Here is a 19,993-nt window from a genome sequence, read left to right as displayed (position 1 = left end):
GACGACCCTTTGTTTACGCACAGCGTCCTTGTGCTGCGAGCGCGCGCTTATTGCTGATTGGCTCTGAAGAGGGCAAACGGACGTAAGGCCACGGAGGACAAAAAGGGTCAATTAAACTTGAGAGCGGGGAGAAAAACAAAAAACCTTAATGCAGTTCTCGTATGAGAGTCAGTCTGCTTATGTAAGGGGCCATTCGTTACCGGGACTACCTGGTTGCCAGGCAATGTTTTTCTCTGACCGTCCATGACAAACAAATACAGCGATAAAATGGACGTTTTACTCTTAAATCCCTTGTTCAGTGGACACTGTCGTTCCACCCTTGCTGGAGGACCTGCACTGCTCCAGTATGTATGTCCAGCTGTATAAATGGATGCAGTGTAAATGCTGTGTAAAAAGCTGTGTAAGTCGCTCTGGATAAGAGCGTCCGCTAAACGCCTGTAGCGTAAATGGTGTGTGTGTCAGTCATATCCTTTACTGGCCTTTAACACCACACAGTAAATGAAGAACGAGCCGATATTTATTTAAAGAGACGATATTTTTCGCGCTGAACGGACCCCGCGCCAAAAAGTCTCGGATGAAAAACGACGACTTAAAAACGTTTTTAAAAACGATTCGAAACTGCGTGGCTTTAGCGGACGCTGTTTTTTTTTCCGGCGACGGTTGCAGACGAACGGAATGCTGAACGCGCTGTCGGCCTCACGCTGTCGTAGCGGAACAATCTGTCAGCGGGGGCGGGGGGGGGAAGATGGTAATGCTAGTACAGCGGACGGCTTCAACGGCGTCTGCGGATGCCTGGTTAAAAGTGTGCTGCCTTCTGGGCGAAACGGAAACAGTACCGCCCCTCCCGCCAGCACTGCTGCTGTCGGTACTGTGGTTTTTGGGTCTGTCTGTAGGTCTGTCTGACTGTTTTCCTGCCTGGCTGCCTGTTTTTCTGACTGTTTTACTGTCTGTCTGCGTCTGACTGTCTGTCAGTTTTCCTGTCTGTATGGCTGTCTGTGTGTGCCTGTCCATCTGTCTGTTCTTCCTGTCAGCCTGTCTGGTTATCTCTGTCCATCCGTCTGTCTGTCTGCCTGTCTGTCTGCACCTCCCTCCGCCCGTCCCTGCCGGGCAGCGGGTCCTGCAGCAGACCCAGGGGACCCCGAACACTGCCCTTTATCTGACCGGTGGTCGGCGGGCCACAGGCTGAGGCTGGCATGATTAATAACAGCCGGGCTCGGCGGAGTCATTGAACGCGCGCTCGTATGATTGTGTATTAATAACTGCATCGATCCAGCGGGCCCTGGCCAGCGCCCCCTCTGCAGAGTGCGCTGAGGTTCGGCCAGCCAATCAGGGCCCTCTCTATAGTGAGCTGCTGAGGTCCAGCGAGCCAATCAGGGCCCTCTCTATAGAGAGGTGCTGAGGCCCAGCGAGCCAATCAGGGCCCTCTCCCTGAAGGGCAATGTGTAAAGCTCACCTACGGGGGTCCGGGGGCTACTTTGCCTGGGTGCCCCACAAATCAGCACACGCAAAAACAAAAAAAGATGGAAGACATTTTTTCACAGCTGCTTATTGGTGAAATTTTGAGGGATTATCACAGCTTCGCCCCCATGTCTCCCCTCCCCTCCCCCCCCAGACATCACGCCTGAAAGCCATTCTGAGCACTGAATACTGTGTGTGACTAAACATAGCGCAGCTGCACACCACTCCTCCAGAATCCCTGTGCTCAGTCTTTTCACTGGATTTTGTTGCTGGGCATTTTTGCCAATATTTCTTTTAATCTTTTTTTGAGGTAAGAGGGTATTCTAGCGGAACGATGCTTTCTCCCGCTGCCTCGAATCCAACCACCCCCACCCCCAACCACTCCCTAGCCCCCGCGCCCCCCCGCTGTGCCCACCAAACCCACCCACCCACCCCACCCACCAGCAACAGCAGCCTCTAGCAGTGTGTGAGGACGAAATCCCACATTACACACCGTTTAAGGCAAAACGTTCATAAAACGTCTTCAAAACGTTCGCAGCGAGAAGCAATGTAAACTTAAGACAGCATGGATCCATGTCTTACGCATTTTAAAAAACTCTAGTTTCCCTCTGTTTTTGCTCGTTCCTATTATGTTTGTATCATGGATCAAAATACTTCTCACCCGAAAACTAAAATTCACTCCATCCCTTCTCATAAATAAATGCTTTGTGTGGCCGCAGATGTGTGCGTACTTATGTGTAGCCCGTGTACACACAGACACACGTGCAAGTATAATAATCCTCCTAAAAAGCAAGCAAAAAAAAATCTTTTTTTTGTCGTTGTTGTTGGTTTTTTTTTGTTTTTCGTTTTTGCAATGATTTTGCTTTGCACAGTGATACCCGACCCAGTTTTTAAAGGTAGAATGGTTGCGAGTTGTCGATCGATTCCAGTCGGAAAGTCCAGCTTGATCCTCTTGTGAATGGGGACGTCCTCCTTAAATGTGTCGTAACGACCCTCGACCCTTGGTCTTTCCAGTTCTTTAAAAAAAGAAGAGGGTATAACTGCACCCCAAACTCCCCCCCTGCCCCCCCCCCCCCCGCCTCCTCTCCCCCAAAAAAACCCAACCCCCTTCACGGGCGGTCAGTACTTGGACGGGATGACCACCATGGGCTCCCCGAACCTTGGCCGCCACATGAGCACCTGGGCGTCGTTGGCGTTGGGCTTGACCGTGGCGTTGGACGGGATGGGCTCGTTGCGCACCAGGACCTCGGGCTGCTCCTGGGCCAGGGGCTCGGTGAGGCGGGCCCGCCGGCCCAGCGGCTCGTCCGGGTCGACCTGGATGTGCAGCCGCATCCGCCAGCGGACGGTCCGGAGGACCACGGTCTCGCCCGAGGCCTGGTTGAGGGCCACCAGCCAGGTGGTGAAGCTCTGGTCCCGGCGGATGCTGGTGAGCTGCGAAGCTTCGCTGTCGCCCACCGGGATCCCCCAGGTCACGCTGGGGTAGAAGTTGTCGTTCATGCTGACGGTGAACCTGGTGTCCCTCCGGGTGGGCCCCGCCACGGTGCAGGTCTCGGTGGTGTTGCCGTACCAGGGGTAGTTGACGCCGTCCGAGTCGCTGATCGCTTCGATCTTGCCGTCTCTCAGATCGGGCAGCTCCCAGCTTGACCTGTGAGGCGAAAAAAACGAGGATCAGGGTGAGTTCGGAGGCGGAGACAGGAGTTCCCGAACTGGGGGGGGGGGGGGGTCCACAAAATGGACAAACATTTCAAACAGTTAGAAAATGAAATATTTTATACAAACATTTCTATTTATGTTTTACCAAATGGCTGCATGTGACTCATTGTGCAATGACATAAAGATTTAGGCATGCTTCCATAGACTTGTGTTCTGTTGGTCCTGTACAGACAGAGGGTAGGTTCATTTCTGTTTAAAACTTAAGGTTAAAGCAAAATCACAAATATGTGATTAGAATGTTCTTAACTGAACATTCTAGTGCTGATGTAACAATCACCGTTGGTAACTCAAAGTTCTAGAACACTGACTTAAAAAATAAAATGAAAAAAAAACAATCCAAAAAAATGTGCTCTTCAAAGACTTCATTTTCAATAGGGTAGCTGTCAGTTGAGTCTGCACTTCTCGTACGTGCTGTCTCTCCGGAGACCGTACTCTTTCCTCTCTGGGAAATTGCCGCTCTTCAGTCCGCTGCCTTTGCGCTCGCGTCGTGGACTGCAGCCCGCTTCGCGTAGCGGCGTCTGCCAAACAGCCGCAGCACAAAGGGACCGGGGGTCAGTCACCCGCGTGCTGACGTGTGAAACTGTCGCTGCACTGCAGCCCGTGGCAGCCGACGGACAGAGGCCTGCGGCAAATCTTTAACTGAGGTCCTCGGCCAGAGAGCGCATGAAACGGAGATAAAGGAGAACGAGGAAGCAGCGGAGATATCGGCTTTCCGTCTCCACTCACAGAAGAAGAGCTGCTTCCTGATTGGCCGAAACGCCGGAAACACGTCTGTTTGAGGGGAAAACTGTCAGGAAGGCCCCCGTCCAATGAAATGGATCTTCTTCCCTCGAATACAGATAAAGCACTAAGAGTTCCAGATGAATAAGCTCGGTAACTGTGAGGTAAAGCGCTGGTGCTCCTTCAAGGGAACGGCCCGAGTTTGACTGTCAGTCGTTCATGGGAGAACGGGGGTTGAGTTTAAACCCTTCTGACGAGGACTGGACGGGGAGGTGCGACGTCTGTGAGTCAGGGCTGAGTCAAGCCCATCCCCCAATCCACCCCCACACCCCCCCCACCCCCTGGAGCGTCCCAGGGTAGCAGCCCCCAAGAGCGGTGGGACGGACGGGACCCCCTCTCAGGCCGCCGTCCGCCCCGCCTGTCGATTGGCCGGCCGCGAGGAGAGGAGAGGAGAGGAGAGGAGGGGAGGGGAGGGGAGGGGAGGGGAGGGGAGGGGAGGGGAGGGGAGAGGAGAGGAGAGGAGAGGAGAGGAGAGGAGAGGAGAGGAGAGGAGAGGAGAGGAGAGGAGAGGAGAGGAGAGGAGAGGAGACGAGAGGAGACGAGCGGAGAGCAGAATAAATGAATAAGAGATGACCTTTCTCCCAGCCCCGGAGGGGCAGGCACACGATGCACTGCGGCCAGGGCCCTTATCTGAGGAGGAACTGATCACTATCTGTGTAACAAGAGCGAGAGGCCTGTTTGGGATCTGAGCGCGCTCACACCGGCACGCCGAGGCGTGGTTCACATCACCCGCTGTGTGCGCATTACTGCCAGAGGAACTGTGGGGGCCGGGAGGGGGGGCGGGGGGGGGGGCAATAAAGAAAAAACATGAAGGAAGCTTGTAGTGTTCTGCCACCCCCCCCCCACCAAACAACTCTTTCCTATTATATTAGATTGCTCAGGGGTGACGGAGGGGGAAAGGGGTTTTTTTTGGAAGTCAGAGAATGAGAAGTCCTTCAGTCCTGAGTCTGAGAGTTATGTTTGTTTCTCAGACTTTGGGAAGTATCAAAAATATCGCTATGCTATTGCATAATATCTTATATGCATTGTGACTCATTTTTATAGCAATTTATTCAAAAGGGTTTCAAATGTATTATACTGTACTTGTACATAATATTTCCCAATATGGTTGTGGCATTGGCTAAATGTGTCAACAGTCGGTACTTTTAATAACTGATTTTGTTATAGACAGTGTATCACTAAAACGTTTACTAAAAAGTAAACATTTGAAGACTTTTTGCTGCAGAGGAGCAGGTCGCAGGGTAAGACGGTCTTCAGCACGGGGCGCTGGCGGTGGCGCCGGTGTTAGCGACCGCGCGGCTAACGACCGCCACGGCAGAGCGGTGACCGCCCCTCACCCCCCCGCCCCGCCGTGCACCCCAGCCCCGATATAGCCGCGGGGTCCGGTTGCAGCCAGGCGGCATTCCGGTGTATTTATACAGCAGGCTCGGCGCGGGTTTCCGAAAAGGTCATGAAGCCCCAGGTCTCCACTCGTGAGCCTCCAACCGCTTTATTTTTATTTATTTATTTATTTATTTTACATATCAGGCATTGACACCAGGGCCGGGCGCTTGGCAGCGGCGACGTTGCCAGGACAACAACAACAAACAAAAAAAAAAGAAAAGAAAAAAAAAAAACAAAGCGCTCCCAAATTTCTTCCGCTGTCCGTCCTGGCTCGGAAACAGATGCTAGCCGCGCTAGCCGTGTAATTACCCGGCGGTATAGCCGTGGTCTTTCAACAGAGGATCAGTCACTGGGGGCTCTGTTACACCAGAGCGACAGGGGCCCGTGTTCTGCTTGTTCGGAGTTGGGTTTAATGCTAACAGCTAGCAGATATACCGCCCAGAAATAACCTGAAGTAATCTGATAGATGAACATGATCTTGAATAAAGTTGTCATGTTTAGCGCTTGGGTGCAGATCGAAGCGTTTGACGACTGCCTGAAGTCAGTGACCTGTAGACATCACCCTGAAATGGGGGATTACGCATTAAAAAGGGCTGTGATGTCATCACGGATCACCTGATATGGATGCACACACCCTCAAATTAAAGCTGACAAGCCTGCACTTTAACCTCGTTTTCATCGTTTCATTTCAACTCTAATGTACCGGAGGACAGAGCCGAAACAACAGCAGAAAAATTCTGCCACTGTCCAATTCCTGAAGGACTGCTCTCTGTATCTACTAGAGAAGAGGACCGGCACTCAGGTGGGTACTGTGCAGGTTTGGCCATGCTCAGGTGGGTACTGTGCAGGTTTGGCCATGCTCAGGTGGGTACTGTGTCAGCCAGCGCAGGTTTGGCAATGCTAAAGCCGCCTGATTGGACCATCCTGATTGGACAGTCCCGCCCATGCCACAGACAGCCTGTAACGGAGCGCCTTCTCTATCGGCAGGTGAGTCGGCAGAACCAATCAGCGCGTCCCTGACGTGGAGCAGTGGCGTTCTCGTGCACACACTCAATTATTTACTCGTATCAGCAGGCCAAAGCTCATCCGGGGCGACTTAACGCTTGAGAGTTGCACGTCGTTTAGACTCGGTTTCTGATCCAAGCTGCTGGGTGTCTACCGGTGGGTGGCTGTGGTGACCTTCCTCAAGGTCGTGGCTATGGCTGCTGTGCCCCATCTGGGATATGAACCCGAAAACCCTCTGCCCCATCTGTAAACTCTGAACCCACTGCCCGGTAGTCTCGAGCAACCACCCACCCCCCCCCCCCCCGCCCAAGGAGCCTGAGCGTTTGGCTGTTCAGACCCAACATTTCAGGGAGGCCCCTCATCCAATCAGCTTGTAGTTCCTCTCTCCACTGGGTTACTCTGACAGTTCCGTATTCGGGGAGGAGGAGGGCATCGAGATGCAGACACTCTACCCCGTCTTTAATGGTCTCCCCCGGTTACAGAAAGCCTGGAAGGTTCCGCTGGGATTCCCCGTAGAGGCTGGCGGGGCTGTATATATCCTGCATCTTAAAGTCCTCCCCACAACTCTGTAACGGGCAGCGATGGTACACCAATACATAGAGGTTCTCTTAGGACACGAACAAGGCAGAGCGTCTGGTCTGACACACAAAGACATTTTCGCTTGCAAATTTTACGTGTTGAACGCACAATTCGGTACATCCTGCTAAGAACTTGCATTTAATCCCGTCACTTATTCCACTTAAAATGAATCTGTGCAGTTGAAGGATAATCTCAAACTCCAATGTACTGTACAGATACAGAATTAAAAACATGGGTGTGCAGGTGATGATTTCACAAAGTCACACCACTGGGAGTTCTGCAAAGATCCGAAATGCAGTATCTGGATCCTGTAGAGAACACGGAACTGGCCTGTTGTCTTTGCCGTTGCATAGCATCACTTACAGAACTGCGGAGGTTGCGGGTTCAAAATCCAGGAGGAAAACGGCTTTTACCCTTCTTAACCCAAGATATTGCCATCCTCTGCAAGATGAGGACGGAGGACGGAGCGTCCAATGAAAAGAAACTGTAGAAATGGCCAAAGTGCATTCTGGGTATCGTTCTATTCAATGTGGTCACTGGCAAAAGCGCGGTGATATGCACCAGGTGATGCTGGAGCACTTGTGGGAAGTTGATGTTTTTATAACGTGTGTGTGTGTGTGTGTGTGTGTGTCATGTGTTTGTGTGTGCAGGGGTGTAACCAAGACCTAGAAAATGCGTAAATGTGTAAATGCTGTACATATGCCTCTGGATTGGGCTTAGATTTCAGAAAATGTTAAATACTCGTTCATTAATCTCCTAAATGAATTGTAACTGAAGTTCTCACTGAAGAATGGGGTTATATCTTGGCTTTAGAAATAGACACGGACATGACATTGGTCCTCAGTGGTAGTTACGGCCCTGTGTGTGCGCGCGCTCATTTGTGATCATCTTTAGCGCTTAAAGCAGGTTCTTCTGATCCTTCCGAGGGAAACTGAGAGGAACATGTTCACCTTCAGAAGTGTAAGAATTTTCTGCTGGCTTCTTACACTGATCCCCCCCCCCCCCCCCCCTTTTTTTTTTTCTACAGATGGGTTTATATCCGACAGGCTCATCTAATTTCTCCACGTCCGTACCGTTTTGATTCAAGAGAGGAAGGGTTCCTTTAATCTCCGTAGGGTATTAATAGTGCGCTCATTCCGTTCCTCTTCACTCCGGCTCTCGCGGCTAAAAGATTAGCAGAGACACACATTCGGGCCTCACCGAGCGTGTCTGAGAGAGACAGAGAGAGACTATCTTGTTTGGTACGGTAGCCCGAGCACAACCTATCACTCGCAGCATTCCACCATTCTTGCCCCTCTTGAGGATTCAGATAAGCCGGCGAGCACGTCTGCGGAGCCTCTCCTTCATCATTATATACTCCAGCGTCTTTTTGCTAAACAGAAAGGGGAGTCAGTTTCGGAGCATCGCGTTCCCGGTGAGAGCGGACAGTACGCAGGGCGCACGTGTGCAATTCTGTTCGTTGGTGCCGGGACCCGAAGTAGCATACAACCCCGTTGTAGACCACAGAATATTTTTAAAAAAAGGAAGCATCTCGTTTCGCTTTCGCTTTCGCTCGAGTGGTTTTTTCCATTTCACTGTTATAACAAGCAAACCAAGGAGAGAATTCAGCACCGTGCAATTTAGAACTGGTGTGGAAAATCACGGGAAAACTTGGGCTTGACTTGTTGCGCATGCTACGCATATAGGGTCCGGCAGGGTCTAGGCCACTTGACACTGTTCTGTCTGCCGAGACGTGGTGCCAACCCGGCAGCACCGAAACTGCTCTACGTGGAAGGGAATCGCAGCGTTCAACATTTCGCTGAGCACAGGGTTTTCCTCTAAAATCATTTCCATTAATTTCTTTGGCAATTTACCCTACATGTAAAGACATATAAAGTATGTTCAAACAAATCCCAGGTATCATTTAATATAAAATTATTTGTCCCCTGAGAAATAAAAAATATTAATTAGTTAAAACTCCTGTTATTTATTTATTTATTTTAAAGCAATCGAAGGACCGTTTGCTTTTTTCCTGAGGAATGTCTTCAGTGCACGTGCACATGTATTCCGATACTCCCCTGGTTACAACCCAAAATGCAGAAATGACCTGTTTTAGCAGCATCCAACATTTAATCTCAATGAGAAACCAGGCCTAATATGTGCGTAATCCGACCCAACTGAGCTTCACGTTTTTAAAATATAACCTTTATCTTCATCAAAAGGTAGGCTATCAAGGTGGACATTTATATTTGCAACAGAGACGCCGTTGTGAGAAGCAGACCGAGAGAGAGAAGCTCAGTCGTGAGTTAGGTGTGAGTCTACTGAAGCGCCAACGTTAGCACCTCTAGTAGGTAGACCTGCTGAAAACATCGTCTTTCTCATGAAGTGTCAGGGCAAAGGCATTTCCCAGAAAACACACAAAGCCTTTCCAACAGCGCGACAAAAGACGATATCTTTGAGACGATTTAACTGTGGATAATTTAATTCTGCTTATTTCACGAGCATAAAAGTGGGGATCCTGTTCATTTATACGATTGTACTTAAAATGAAAGGTTATTAAAGGCGTTCCATTGAGTTCTTGTAACACACCAATTAAGGACGTGAGTGTGACACTTGCTGACATTGCTTAAATAGCGTCAAACATCCTGTCTGTCAGTGATATAATTCAGTAGCTGTTACAGCCAAAACATCTCTTCCTGTCGGTAAGAGTCTATTGAGCGAGTTTCAAATTTACCTGCAGTAGGCTATAGGCCATCCTTGTGATCGCCTAAATATTCAGTACATAAGCAGCAAATGTTCATTCTAGATAAACTGAGATAGTTTAACATCGACACCCCGCCCCAATCTTAAAAATAAATAGCCGACGAATGAAAATGTATTTCTTAGTTTCTTCTTTCAAAATTTCTTGACTGTAATTAAGGATATGTCTGCATAAAATGTGTTAGACCTTTTTTTTTTCAAACTTAAGTTATGGGATATCATACGCCAGACACTTACATTCCTTTATTTCCATACGTGTTGTGGAACTCCATGTGATTGCACGCCTGGATCCAGCCCACGGTCCAAGTTTCTTTACGGGCCACTGGCAGAACCAGTACGCGAGCCGAAGCCCGGAAGTGCGGCGTCCGGTATCGCAGAACCACGTTTGATGACTCGTCGATGCTGGTGGGGTTGGAGTCGATGGAGGAGCTCACTTCCAGAACGATGATGCTTTCACGGAAACTCCTAGGCTTGCAACTAATACTTTGGATACAGCCCATCGCATCAATTATCTGCAAAATCCTAAAGAAAGTCAAGGTTTCCGAAAGTGAAGGACGCATGGAAACTGCAAAAGGCTAAATTCACAGTGAACAAATCCGCTAAATTATTCGCACAAAAAAGTCTTCTTGGTAACTATCCTGTAGTTACCGCGGAGTCTGAAGATGCCTGCACTACTGGTTCAAATATGTAGCAATCTGTATCCTCCAAACAACTGTGTAATCGATAGATTAACAAAAAAAAGTGGTAGGTTTCCGATAGCGCGCAGCTTAAAGTTGCTTACAGGCGCATGTTCCCGTACTGATCAACTCGCAACTCAGCAAGTATAGTTTTGAGTTCAGCTTGCTCTGATGCAACGCTCTTTTCCGTTTCTGTGGGCTTCCTCCATCAGTTGCAGTAGATGTTGCAAGCCTATCGACTGACTGGCGTGTATGCATGCAGTAGCCTGTGATGGTCTTCAGCTGTAAGACACAGCCTTTGAAACGCACCTTGCACCATGCATTGTACAGCGAAACGTCATTATAGATAGGCCAAAAAGTAATTACTCATTTTGGCGTTACATTTCATAGATATATTCAATATATTGCCCTTCGTCCTTCGTCTGTTAATAGCAACCTGCGATCAACAAGCCGACAGCTTTCTTATATCCGCGCGAGAAGCCTTTAGTTATACGTTCTGTTGGCTATAATTTTACTCGAGAAGACGCACTTTTTGCTTCAAAATTAAGCGAAAGCTGTCACTTTTTTCTCTAAATAACGTATTAATTGTACGATAACTATCCTTTTGCCACTGCATGGTAGCCTAATGCAGTAATGCCCTCCTGTCAACTAATGGTTGAAGTTATAGCAATTGCGCAAACTAAACATACAATGCTGCAATTCTTTCTATTATTACACTGTGAACACTATTATTACACTGCCTATATTTACATTATAAACATTTAATTAGCACAAACACTAGGCCTACATAGTGCGTATATCTATTTCATTTTTTTTTTTTTAGTTTATCTTTTCTACATGGTCAAACATTAAACACAAATACACACATTAGGGATGACAGGTGACTATATTTAAGAAATAATGCTAATTCTGTACTGAATAATCTAATACCATGTAAAACGAGCATCCTAACAACAGACAGCATTGGGCTCGAAGACGAAGGGAGAAAATTATTAAGTTAAATTACAAACAGTGAATGAGCTACCTCGGTAGAAAATTCTTCAGTCTCATACGCTTGTAAATAAATAAAAGATACATAACACTAGTCGGTCAGATTAAAGCAACATATAAATAATAATATTATTAAGGGTAATTTTTAAAACTGGTCTATCCCAGGGCATGTTCCCGTGGTCAAAGAGGCAATTCCGTTGTCATTCCGTCGTGTTCATTGGCGAAAGTCTTCTTTTCAACCAATTAACTATAATGTGCTGTGGAGGTTCCATCAACTTAAATTTATTTCATGGTGCCATAGCCGATACACCGCAACATCCAAAGGCAACCAGGTCAACTTTCTCTTCTGTAGCTGTCTCTTGCAAAAAAGGAGGACCGTTGTGATTCTGGGGGAAAATAACTGTTCCGCAGACCCGCTCTCTCTTCTCGGTGCTTTTCCGTCTTAGCGATATGTCACACATACAGTCCGAACAGCGGTTCATTCCTCTGCTCTATAGCCCCATCGCAGCGGCTGTGGGTTCCCCATCCTGCAATTCTTTATCTCGGCTGCTGGGGCTGCGGCTCTTTTATTTAACAAGCTTGCAAACGACACTTCCCCTTGGAAACTAGTAGCATTCTGGGAAGTGTAGTTATCACCACCATGCCATGATCTGTGAAATGTAGCCTATAAAGACAGCTTTACGCCTTGCACTATAGGCTATTGCATACAGTAGTTCTATAGTGAGACTTTTATAGTTTTCTTTCATTAATGCTGATATTAAAACACTTGTTTTATCTATCTTTTATCATTTTATATTTATTGCTTATTGAATTAGCTATTTTCAAGCTTATTTGCAACTTTCAAATGAACAAGACAAGAGCAGAGGTAATATGGATGTGGTGGTACTTTCATAAACTGTAACCTTAAGCTGTTTTGTATGTACATAACGGTTCGTATTGTAATTGTTTTTTATTATTATTAATCTTTTAGGCTGCCGCGAGCATTTCAACGCATATATTCAATTTGAAAGCTGAAATGTGTGGTTCAGCTTAATTATGAATTCAATTACATGGGCCTAATATTAAATCAATAATTCAAATGACATCGAAACCGATTTGTTTGCTTCCATTCGTGACACGAAGACAGACGTATAACCTAACAAAAAATAAAAGCGGACTGGAGTTACTGATAGGCCTAATATGTGCATGGATATTTCTAGATAGGATCCGAGCGCAGGCTAATTTAGTGTAGCTCTACAATGTTTAAGCACCATGGAGAACTCCCATCTGGAAGGTTTGCGGAGAAAGGAGGCCCATTGTGGGAGAGGGAATAGGCTAGCGACGGGACGGAAACAGACGCTGTCTACACGTTTCAGATTCTTAAGGAGGAATGTTCCAGTACGACGATCAGAGAGACGTGGAATGAAATTAAAATTCAAACAGCCTTCTGCTCAGAAGCAATAAAAATAGAAATTCCTGCGACATTCTCTGAATTCCGCGCGTGGCTGAAATTGCTGGACCGTGTTGCCTTGACCGGAGATCAGTTAGGTCGAATAGGCTAGTGTAGACCTCGGCGATGTCGATTTTGAGTTATTATTAGACATATTTATCGATGTGTATAACAATGCATTTCGTGTTGCGGACAGTACGTGAATGTGACTATAGCCTAAAGCATGCCGTAGGCTTGCGATTTATTATTCTTTAGAACAAAATGCATTTGTTACGTTCTGAACAAATGAATCCGCTACATATCCCGAAATGCTTTGCGGTGTGAATTTGTGCTCATGTAGGCTGTATGACAGGTCTTTTTGCTATTCCTTCTCAGTCCAGTATTCCGCGAACGTCAAAAACCCGTTGTTTGTATTTTTTCCTCCAAAGATTGACGTTCATTGGATTGGCTGGACGAGCTGCCAGTCAAATGTGTTCCTGCCTGCTTGGAGCAAAGAGTAAACAGTAGCCTAGCGGGAGCATGCAGTCCGTTTAGTCTAAATATATCGGAGGCTCCGGCTGGGAAGAGTGAGAGTGGGCACTGAGCAAAAGCCCTACCCGCTAAAGATCTTACAGATTGAGCAACCGTAAAGAAGGGACCTGTGTCTCACGCCTTTAAAAATGAGCGGATACATAAAAGATACGAAATGGGAGAAATCCAAAATGCCTGCGCATCAAAGCAGACCTAGGACGAGGGACCGGGGCAGCGTGCTGAACAGACCGGAGTTTCTGTCACTGAACCAGCCGCTCAGATGTAACGCAGAGGTCCGTGGTTCCGCGCGGCGGCCGGGCCAAATGAAGCTCCAACAACAACAAAGCCAACAGCCCGAAAATTCACAGGTGCCCAGCGAGGGCGGTAAGGACCGACGAGAGTCTTTGAAATTACCAGAGGAAGACTGCATGCAGCTAAACCCCTCTTTCAAAGGGATAGCGATGAACTCCCTATTGGCCATCGACATATGCCTTTCCAAGCGGCTGGGGGTCTGTGCCTACACCTCATCTTCCTGGGGCAGCGTCCGCTCCATGGTCACCCTGCTCGCGCTGACGGGGCACGGAATCACGTGGATCTGCGGCACGCTTTTCTGTCTCACCAGGAGCAACACTTTGGCAGGACAAGAGGTCTTGGTCAATCTACTTCTCGGTAAACAACATACGCGCGTTAGCTTTGCCCAACTACACTACACTGTTATATGTGGCCTAGATGACGTTACACTCCATAGGTTTTTGTTCCTATATACCGTATCATTTACTCCTATGCGATTATTTATCTATGTATCTGTTATTTATTATGTATTTAATTCTGTGTTGGCAACGTGCTTTACTATTTATTTGTAGCAAGGATGTCACTAGCCTATATAATTGAATTAATACTAGATTAGATCCACCTTCCTTTTGATTTTCTGTGTAGGCCTACATGAGAGAGTTTTGATTAACCCGCTCCCTCCCCCCTCCCCAAATATTATCAAGCTGTATTGCCAGATACTAGCGCAGTGGTTTTCTAACGTCTTGTTCAACAAGTCTGTCACCTGATGCAGTTATCTTGCAGTACTCCAGTATGGACACAGCTCACAATTTAATCTATATTTTTGAAGCGGTCAGTTCTTCTAGCTATTTTTATCCGCTCTTGCTAGCGCCAAATGTAGGCTACCCTAGATTCTTTTAATGCGTTTCTTTCAGGCAGACAAGAGTACTTGAGAGCAACGGCGTCGGCGTGTTGGTGTCTAACGGCGCGTAACTGCTGGAGTTTCTGCAGAGCCAACGAGCGCCCTGTGTCGGTCGGTTAAGAATGTCACACTGTTCATACCGACAGGCAGCACATTAACAACCCCCGTGGTAGCCACAGGTGTGAGGTTTATTTTTACCTCAATGCTTGGATGCCAAGTCTCTGCGGGCGGTAGTTGTAGGAGGCTGATGTGGGCCGTCCTTGCGTTTGGACAGGGCCGGGAAGAACGGGGTGTTCAAATGGTCGCTTTCGTGAACTCCAGGATACGCAGAAATCATGTAAAAGGCGGCGCGCGCTTTTTTGAAATTTTTATTTATTTATTTATTTATTTATTTATTTATTTATTTATTTATTTTGCTTGCAACATTATTTCAGCTCTTTTGGGACCACTGGGTTTTCTTTTTTTAAAGGGTCATGGGGTAGTTGTTCCTGTCATTCTTATTTATATATTATAAAAAGAAAGGGCTTGTTCCTTAGTTTGTCTGGCCCTTGGCCTCAGATGGAAACTGCTCTTTGTAACTTTCCTCAGATCCTTTTCAGGGCCTCTGTTCTTCATTTTGGCAGATCTCTAAAAGTGTCATTTCATTCACAAATCTGCCCTCTTATACTGAAACGGGCACATTTGCTGAGAGGCTCGGAGCTATTTGAAGGCAGTGCAAACGTAACAGACAGCAGTCTTTCACCGTTGACAGGTAAACCCTCCTACCACCACCCACACATACTCAATAGCAAGTCCTCACAGGGTTAAAAAAAAAAAAACAGCCTAGTGTGAGCTAGACTCAGGTTGCCATGGAGCCCAGGCAGTTGTTGTTGTGCGACTGTTGCTCCTCTGTCTGGCTGTCAGGCGACAGATACTGAGGGCGGCGGCATGGCTGCTCGTCACCGTCTCTGCTCTCCTGACTTCCTGTCATCTTAGAGCTGTGTATTATTAATGGGGCAAGATGTTGTTCAACGTGTTGCTCTCTGTCTCCCTCTCTCTCTGTTGCTCTCTCTTGCCCCCTTCTCTTTCTCTCTCTCTCTCTCTCTCTCTCTCTCTCTCTCTCTCTCTCTCTCTCTCTCTCCCCCTGCCACTCACCTTTGACAGCAAGGCTTGGTCTGCACCAGTTGCTGCGGGGAATTTTAAGCAGCATCTACCGATGCTTCTAAGCTGATTTCTGACTGTGTCCTGGATTAACCTTGCTCCATCCATCACTTCTGGATTTTTGTGGAGGTTCACAGGAGGGGCTGGCCGGTCTGGGTCTGAAGCTGGCGTCTGTGCGAACCGAGATCCAGGGCTTCAGAGCCCCCCCATGTTTTTGCTTCCACAGTGACCAGAACAGAGGGCTCATTTGAGTCTCCTATTTCATCTGTCCTTGTCTCCTTGTTCCCTTTCTGATCCGGAAATCAGTCAAGGTCCCCCATCTTTAACGACATTCCAGTCTGTTGAATGGTCCCTGAAGGAGCTAGTAACGGGGAGCTAGGAGGTTCCTGATGGATGCTTTACCTCTCCACGTCCGCCACATCTTTAACTGACGTGGCTTCAGACTGACGCTCCAAAGAGCAAGGGTGTTCCGTTTTCCTTATACACGTTTCCTCGATTCCTATGTCCTCACGTCCTTTCCTTATGTCCTTTCCTTGCATCCTTCGCTGGGTGGAACTTAGGAGCGAGGAAAGAAAGCAAGGAATTAAAATGAGGGAATGGAATGAGCCCACGGTTGGCAGTGCGTGATCCCAGACGTCAGTTTTACGTATTTTTGCCCCATCTGGCCTTCCGTACTAAGGAAAGAGGCAAGGAAAGGAAGCAAGGAGATGGAAAAATGAGTGGTTGGAACTCACCCTTGGACAGAAAAAAATATAAGTGATTAGAATGAAACCAGAATCTCTGGTCACCCAGCCAAAGCTACAGTGAAACCTCCTCTACACTACAATTTAGCACTGGATTTGGCTAGTTTTGTTAGCTTTTGTTGGACTTGAGGACTTTCCCTGTTTTTTCCCCCATTTGTTATCATCTTGACTAGAGAAAGTGAACTTCTCACTAAGGTTGCTTGTAGGTTACAGGGAGCTTAGAAATGTGAAAGCTTCCCTTTGCGAAAATCAGCGTACGCATCACCTCAACCATCACATCGCTACGGTTACTTTTTCGTTTTATGCGGCCGACGTCAGATTTCTTGACGAAACCGATACGTTTTGCCGTGGACGATTGAGATCAGATGTACGTAAATTGGATTTGTCCAATCTCGGATCTGAACGTGAACGCTTCGTCAAAGTGTCGTTCCCCCTCGCTACTGGAACATGACTCGCAGTTTTAAGTGTGCCAGATTCACAGGGTGCTGTAAGAAATTCAGCCTCAGTCTGAGTGTGCAGAATTGGATAGACTGCACGTGAAAAATCGAATGTGAACAGACAGCCACGCACATTACTCGTACAAACATTTTCCAGCTGTTTCAGATATGAGTGAAAACAAGACCCCTGCTTATACAAGGAGGTGAGCACTATGTCCGTAGCCCTCTTCCAAAGTTTAATTAGATAAAAGACAGAAATAAGATTATTTTTTTTTACATATTAAATGTTCTTCAGGATTTAGTTATGGAGCAGAAACTATTACCCAAAGTCAGTGTCAAAGGCATTATCATTTTTCAAAGAGTAGGCTTTAAAAAAAAAAAAAAAAAAAAAAAAAGTACATTTTCAGGAATATTTTATGATAGCTCCACAGTGCGTGGCTTTAGACGCGCTAATGAAAAAGAATGGCTCTTGCCAGCGGATGTCCTAAGAGAAATTCATCAGCGCGCGGGGATTTATAGCGGCCGGATTTATAGCTAGCATTTGTGGATTGCTAAAATTGTGCATCTCAAAAGGGTGTGACCTGCTCTCGGGGCCCAGGAGTTTTCGTTAAGAATTATGAAGAGAAATGCGATCGCTCGTCGGGTCCATCGCTCATCTACGACCCCGAGGGGCGTCCTCTGTAACACCGAGGGTAACGTTTGGTTTTTTGGGAGAGGACGGGGCTGCAGAGCACCGTATTTGTCAGGAGCAGTTGGTTCCCTTTTGTCTGCCTGAGGCGCCCTCAGCGATGGCGGCGGTGGTGCCCGACACCCACCTGGGCCGTTTGCGTTGTCCGTCATCATGAGGTGTAAAACCCGTCTGCTTTTCAAGTCATGCAGTCACGTACCTGCCCGAGCCCCACTCCCCCCCCCCCCCCGCACGAGGATGCTGGGACAGCTGGAGCTCTCACCTTTCATTTGGCGGATGCTGTAAGGACAGCGAGCGCAAAATCAACGCCAGCCTGCGCCATTTTTTACAAGCCGTCTGGTCTGATGCTTATTTGTTTTCCCAGCAGTGGCAAGCGATGCCGCTGGTGCTATTTTGGTTAGGCGCTGCATATCTTTTGATTTTGTAGTAATTCTTTTTTTTTCTGTGGGGGGGGGGGTGGGATTGATTTAGGCATGGAGCACGTTTTCTGGGCCAGCATGTTTTGTGGGCCAGTGAAAGGGGGGGGGGGGCGGGGTGGCTGAGAAGAACAGAATATCTGTATGTGATTGGCAGGCACATATGACTGCCCCTCCCCAACTTGTAGGAACAGTGACAGGACATCCTGTGGCAACACTGCCGTGGGAGGCTGGAGAGGTAGAGGGTACTGTTTTTAGAAGTGACGACGGGTGCGTTTCCATAGTGACCGTCGAGTTTAGGGGCTTATGCCTTATTCCTCTGTTATTGCATAAGTGTTTGTTATGATAAGAAGGATAGCCTGTGGATAGACTGGACCTCCAGTTTCAACAGAGCTCAGACGCACTGTGGCAGTAAGATTTGGTCCATTGTCCTTTTCCCATGATATCTTTATCTATGATAGTTTTTTTTTTTGGGGGGGAGGGGGGGGAGGGAGGAACGGGGTGTTGGAAACTACACTTAGTTACTTATTAGCGTTTTTGTGAATGAAGAGAACACAGCAGTGGTGGGGAACAGACAACATAATCAATTTGTCTTTTTACTGTGACAGGTTGTTTGAGGTTTGTAATGTAATGTGAAAGACTGTGTGTGTGTGTGTGTGTGTGGTGCGTGTGTTTGGGGCTCTTTTCAGATTTTTCAGAAAATGAACCAGTGCATATAAAGAGTAATTTTTATTTAGATTTTGATGTATTTCTCTGCATCTCTGACTCTTTGTTGATGCTTATGAGTGCAAATCAAAAGTGCATTTGCATTGAAATGCAGATTCCGTTGTATATTGAAGTCATTTGGTTGATGGGCAATCTGTTTGTTTTCGGAGCTTTTGTAATATCTTCTTCAGAACATGAAAGCTTCTTCTTCTTCTTTTTTTTTTGCATATATTCAACTGCGTTTGACCTTTTTTTCAGACGCTTGCCGGAACTGGCTGTGAGGCCTGTTTTTTTTTTATTATTTTTTTTTTTAAGATGTTCGCTTGCGAGAGCTCTCCACGGAGACGGGCGCTGTCCCGCGAGGGTCCTCGTGAATTCCGAGCGCACCCGCGCGCGTTTCCGCCCGGGGAAGAGGGCGTTTCCGCTCGGCCGGGTCCCCCGAGGTCCCTCAGTGCTCCGTCCTTGACGTCCGCCCCGGCGACGGACCGTGACCGCAGCGGCGCGTTCGGGAGACGACGGGAAGCTAGCCGACGCTTCCCTGGCTACTTTCTTGCTCCCGGTGATAAATGCGTCCGTGGATATGAAAGAGAAATGTAATTAGCTTAAGAGTGGAATTAGAATGGAATTAGCGGTATGGTGGAATCAGTGGAACCGTGCAATTAGTGGTTCAGTGTAGTTAGTGGTGCAGTGCAATTAGTGGAACGATGCAATTAGCAGTACAGCCTAATTTGTGGAAGAATGCAATTAAAGGTACAGTGTAGTTATTGGAACAGTGCAATTAGTGGTACGGTGTTATCAGTGGTACAGTGCAATTAGTGGTACAGTGTAGTTAGTGTTGCAATGCAATTAGCATTACAGTGTAGTTAGTGTTGCAGTTCAGTTAGCATTACAGTGTAGTTAGTGTTGCAGTGCAGTTAGCATTACAGTGTAGTTAGTGTTGCAGTGCAGTTAGCATTACAGTGTAGTTAGTGTTGCAGTGCAGTTAGCAGTACAGTGTAGTTAGTGTTGCAGTTCAGTTAGCATTACAGTGTAGTTAGTGTTACAGTGCAGTTAGCAGTACAGTGTAGTTAGTGTTGCAGTTCAGTTAGCATTACAGTGTAGTTAGTGTTGCAGTTCAGTTAGCATTACAGTGTAGTTAGTGTTGCAGTGCAGTTAGCAGTACAGTGTAGTTAGTATCACAGTGCCCTACATACTGCTTAAATCCTTAAGAGGGCTGTTGGCACATCCATCCATCCATCCATCCATCTATTTTCTCCAGCTTATTCCTAATGAGGGTCGCAGGGGGCTGGAGCCTATCCCAGCATGCATTGGGCGAGAGACAGGAGTACACCTGGGGCAGATAACAGGTTTAGAGTCTCCAGTTAGCCTAACCTGCATGTCTTCGGACTGTGGGAGGAAACCGGGGTACG

General features: G+C 47.4%; 2 protein-coding genes across 3 annotated transcripts in view; one reads left to right on the top strand and one right to left on the bottom strand.

The window, feature by feature from the left end:
• Positions 1 to 2,048: 2,048 nt before the first annotated feature.
• On the bottom strand, positions 2,049 to 11,886 carry fam78ab (family with sequence similarity 78 member Ab). Its single transcript, XM_035391639.1, has 3 exons — positions 9,895 to 11,886; positions 2,571 to 3,103; positions 2,049 to 2,482 (listed from the first exon to the last, which is right to left on the bottom strand). Exons 1-2 carry the CDS (start codon positions 10,215 to 10,217, stop codon positions 2,578 to 2,580), a joined length of 849 nt encoding a protein of 282 aa, XP_035247530.1. The 5' UTR covers positions 10,218 to 11,886; the 3' UTR covers positions 2,049 to 2,482; positions 2,571 to 2,577.
• A 212-nt stretch (positions 11,887 to 12,098) lies between these two features.
• Positions 12,099 to 19,993, top strand: part of LOC118213036 (inactive phospholipid phosphatase 7) — an 11,165-nt gene continuing 3,270 nt past the window's right edge. Inside the window, exons 1-2 of one of the 2 annotated variants that reach the window (XM_035391637.1) lie at positions 12,099 to 12,189; positions 13,182 to 13,932. In XM_035391637.1, the coding sequence (XP_035247528.1) occupies positions 13,413 to 13,932 (520 nt within the window). In that variant the 5' untranslated portion in view covers positions 12,099 to 12,189; positions 13,182 to 13,412. Of the gene's footprint in view, positions 12,190 to 12,311; positions 13,933 to 19,993 lie in introns of those variants that run through there. The other variant, XM_035391636.1, reaches the window with a different exon arrangement.

The sequence above is a fragment of the Anguilla anguilla genome, chromosome 14 (assembly GCF_013347855.1).
Source record: "Anguilla anguilla isolate fAngAng1 chromosome 14, fAngAng1.pri, whole genome shotgun sequence".
NCBI lineage: Eukaryota > Metazoa > Chordata > Actinopteri > Anguilliformes > Anguillidae > Anguilla > Anguilla anguilla.
Note: the sequence above shows the minus strand (reverse complement) of the source record. Positions and strands in the feature narration are given on the sequence as shown.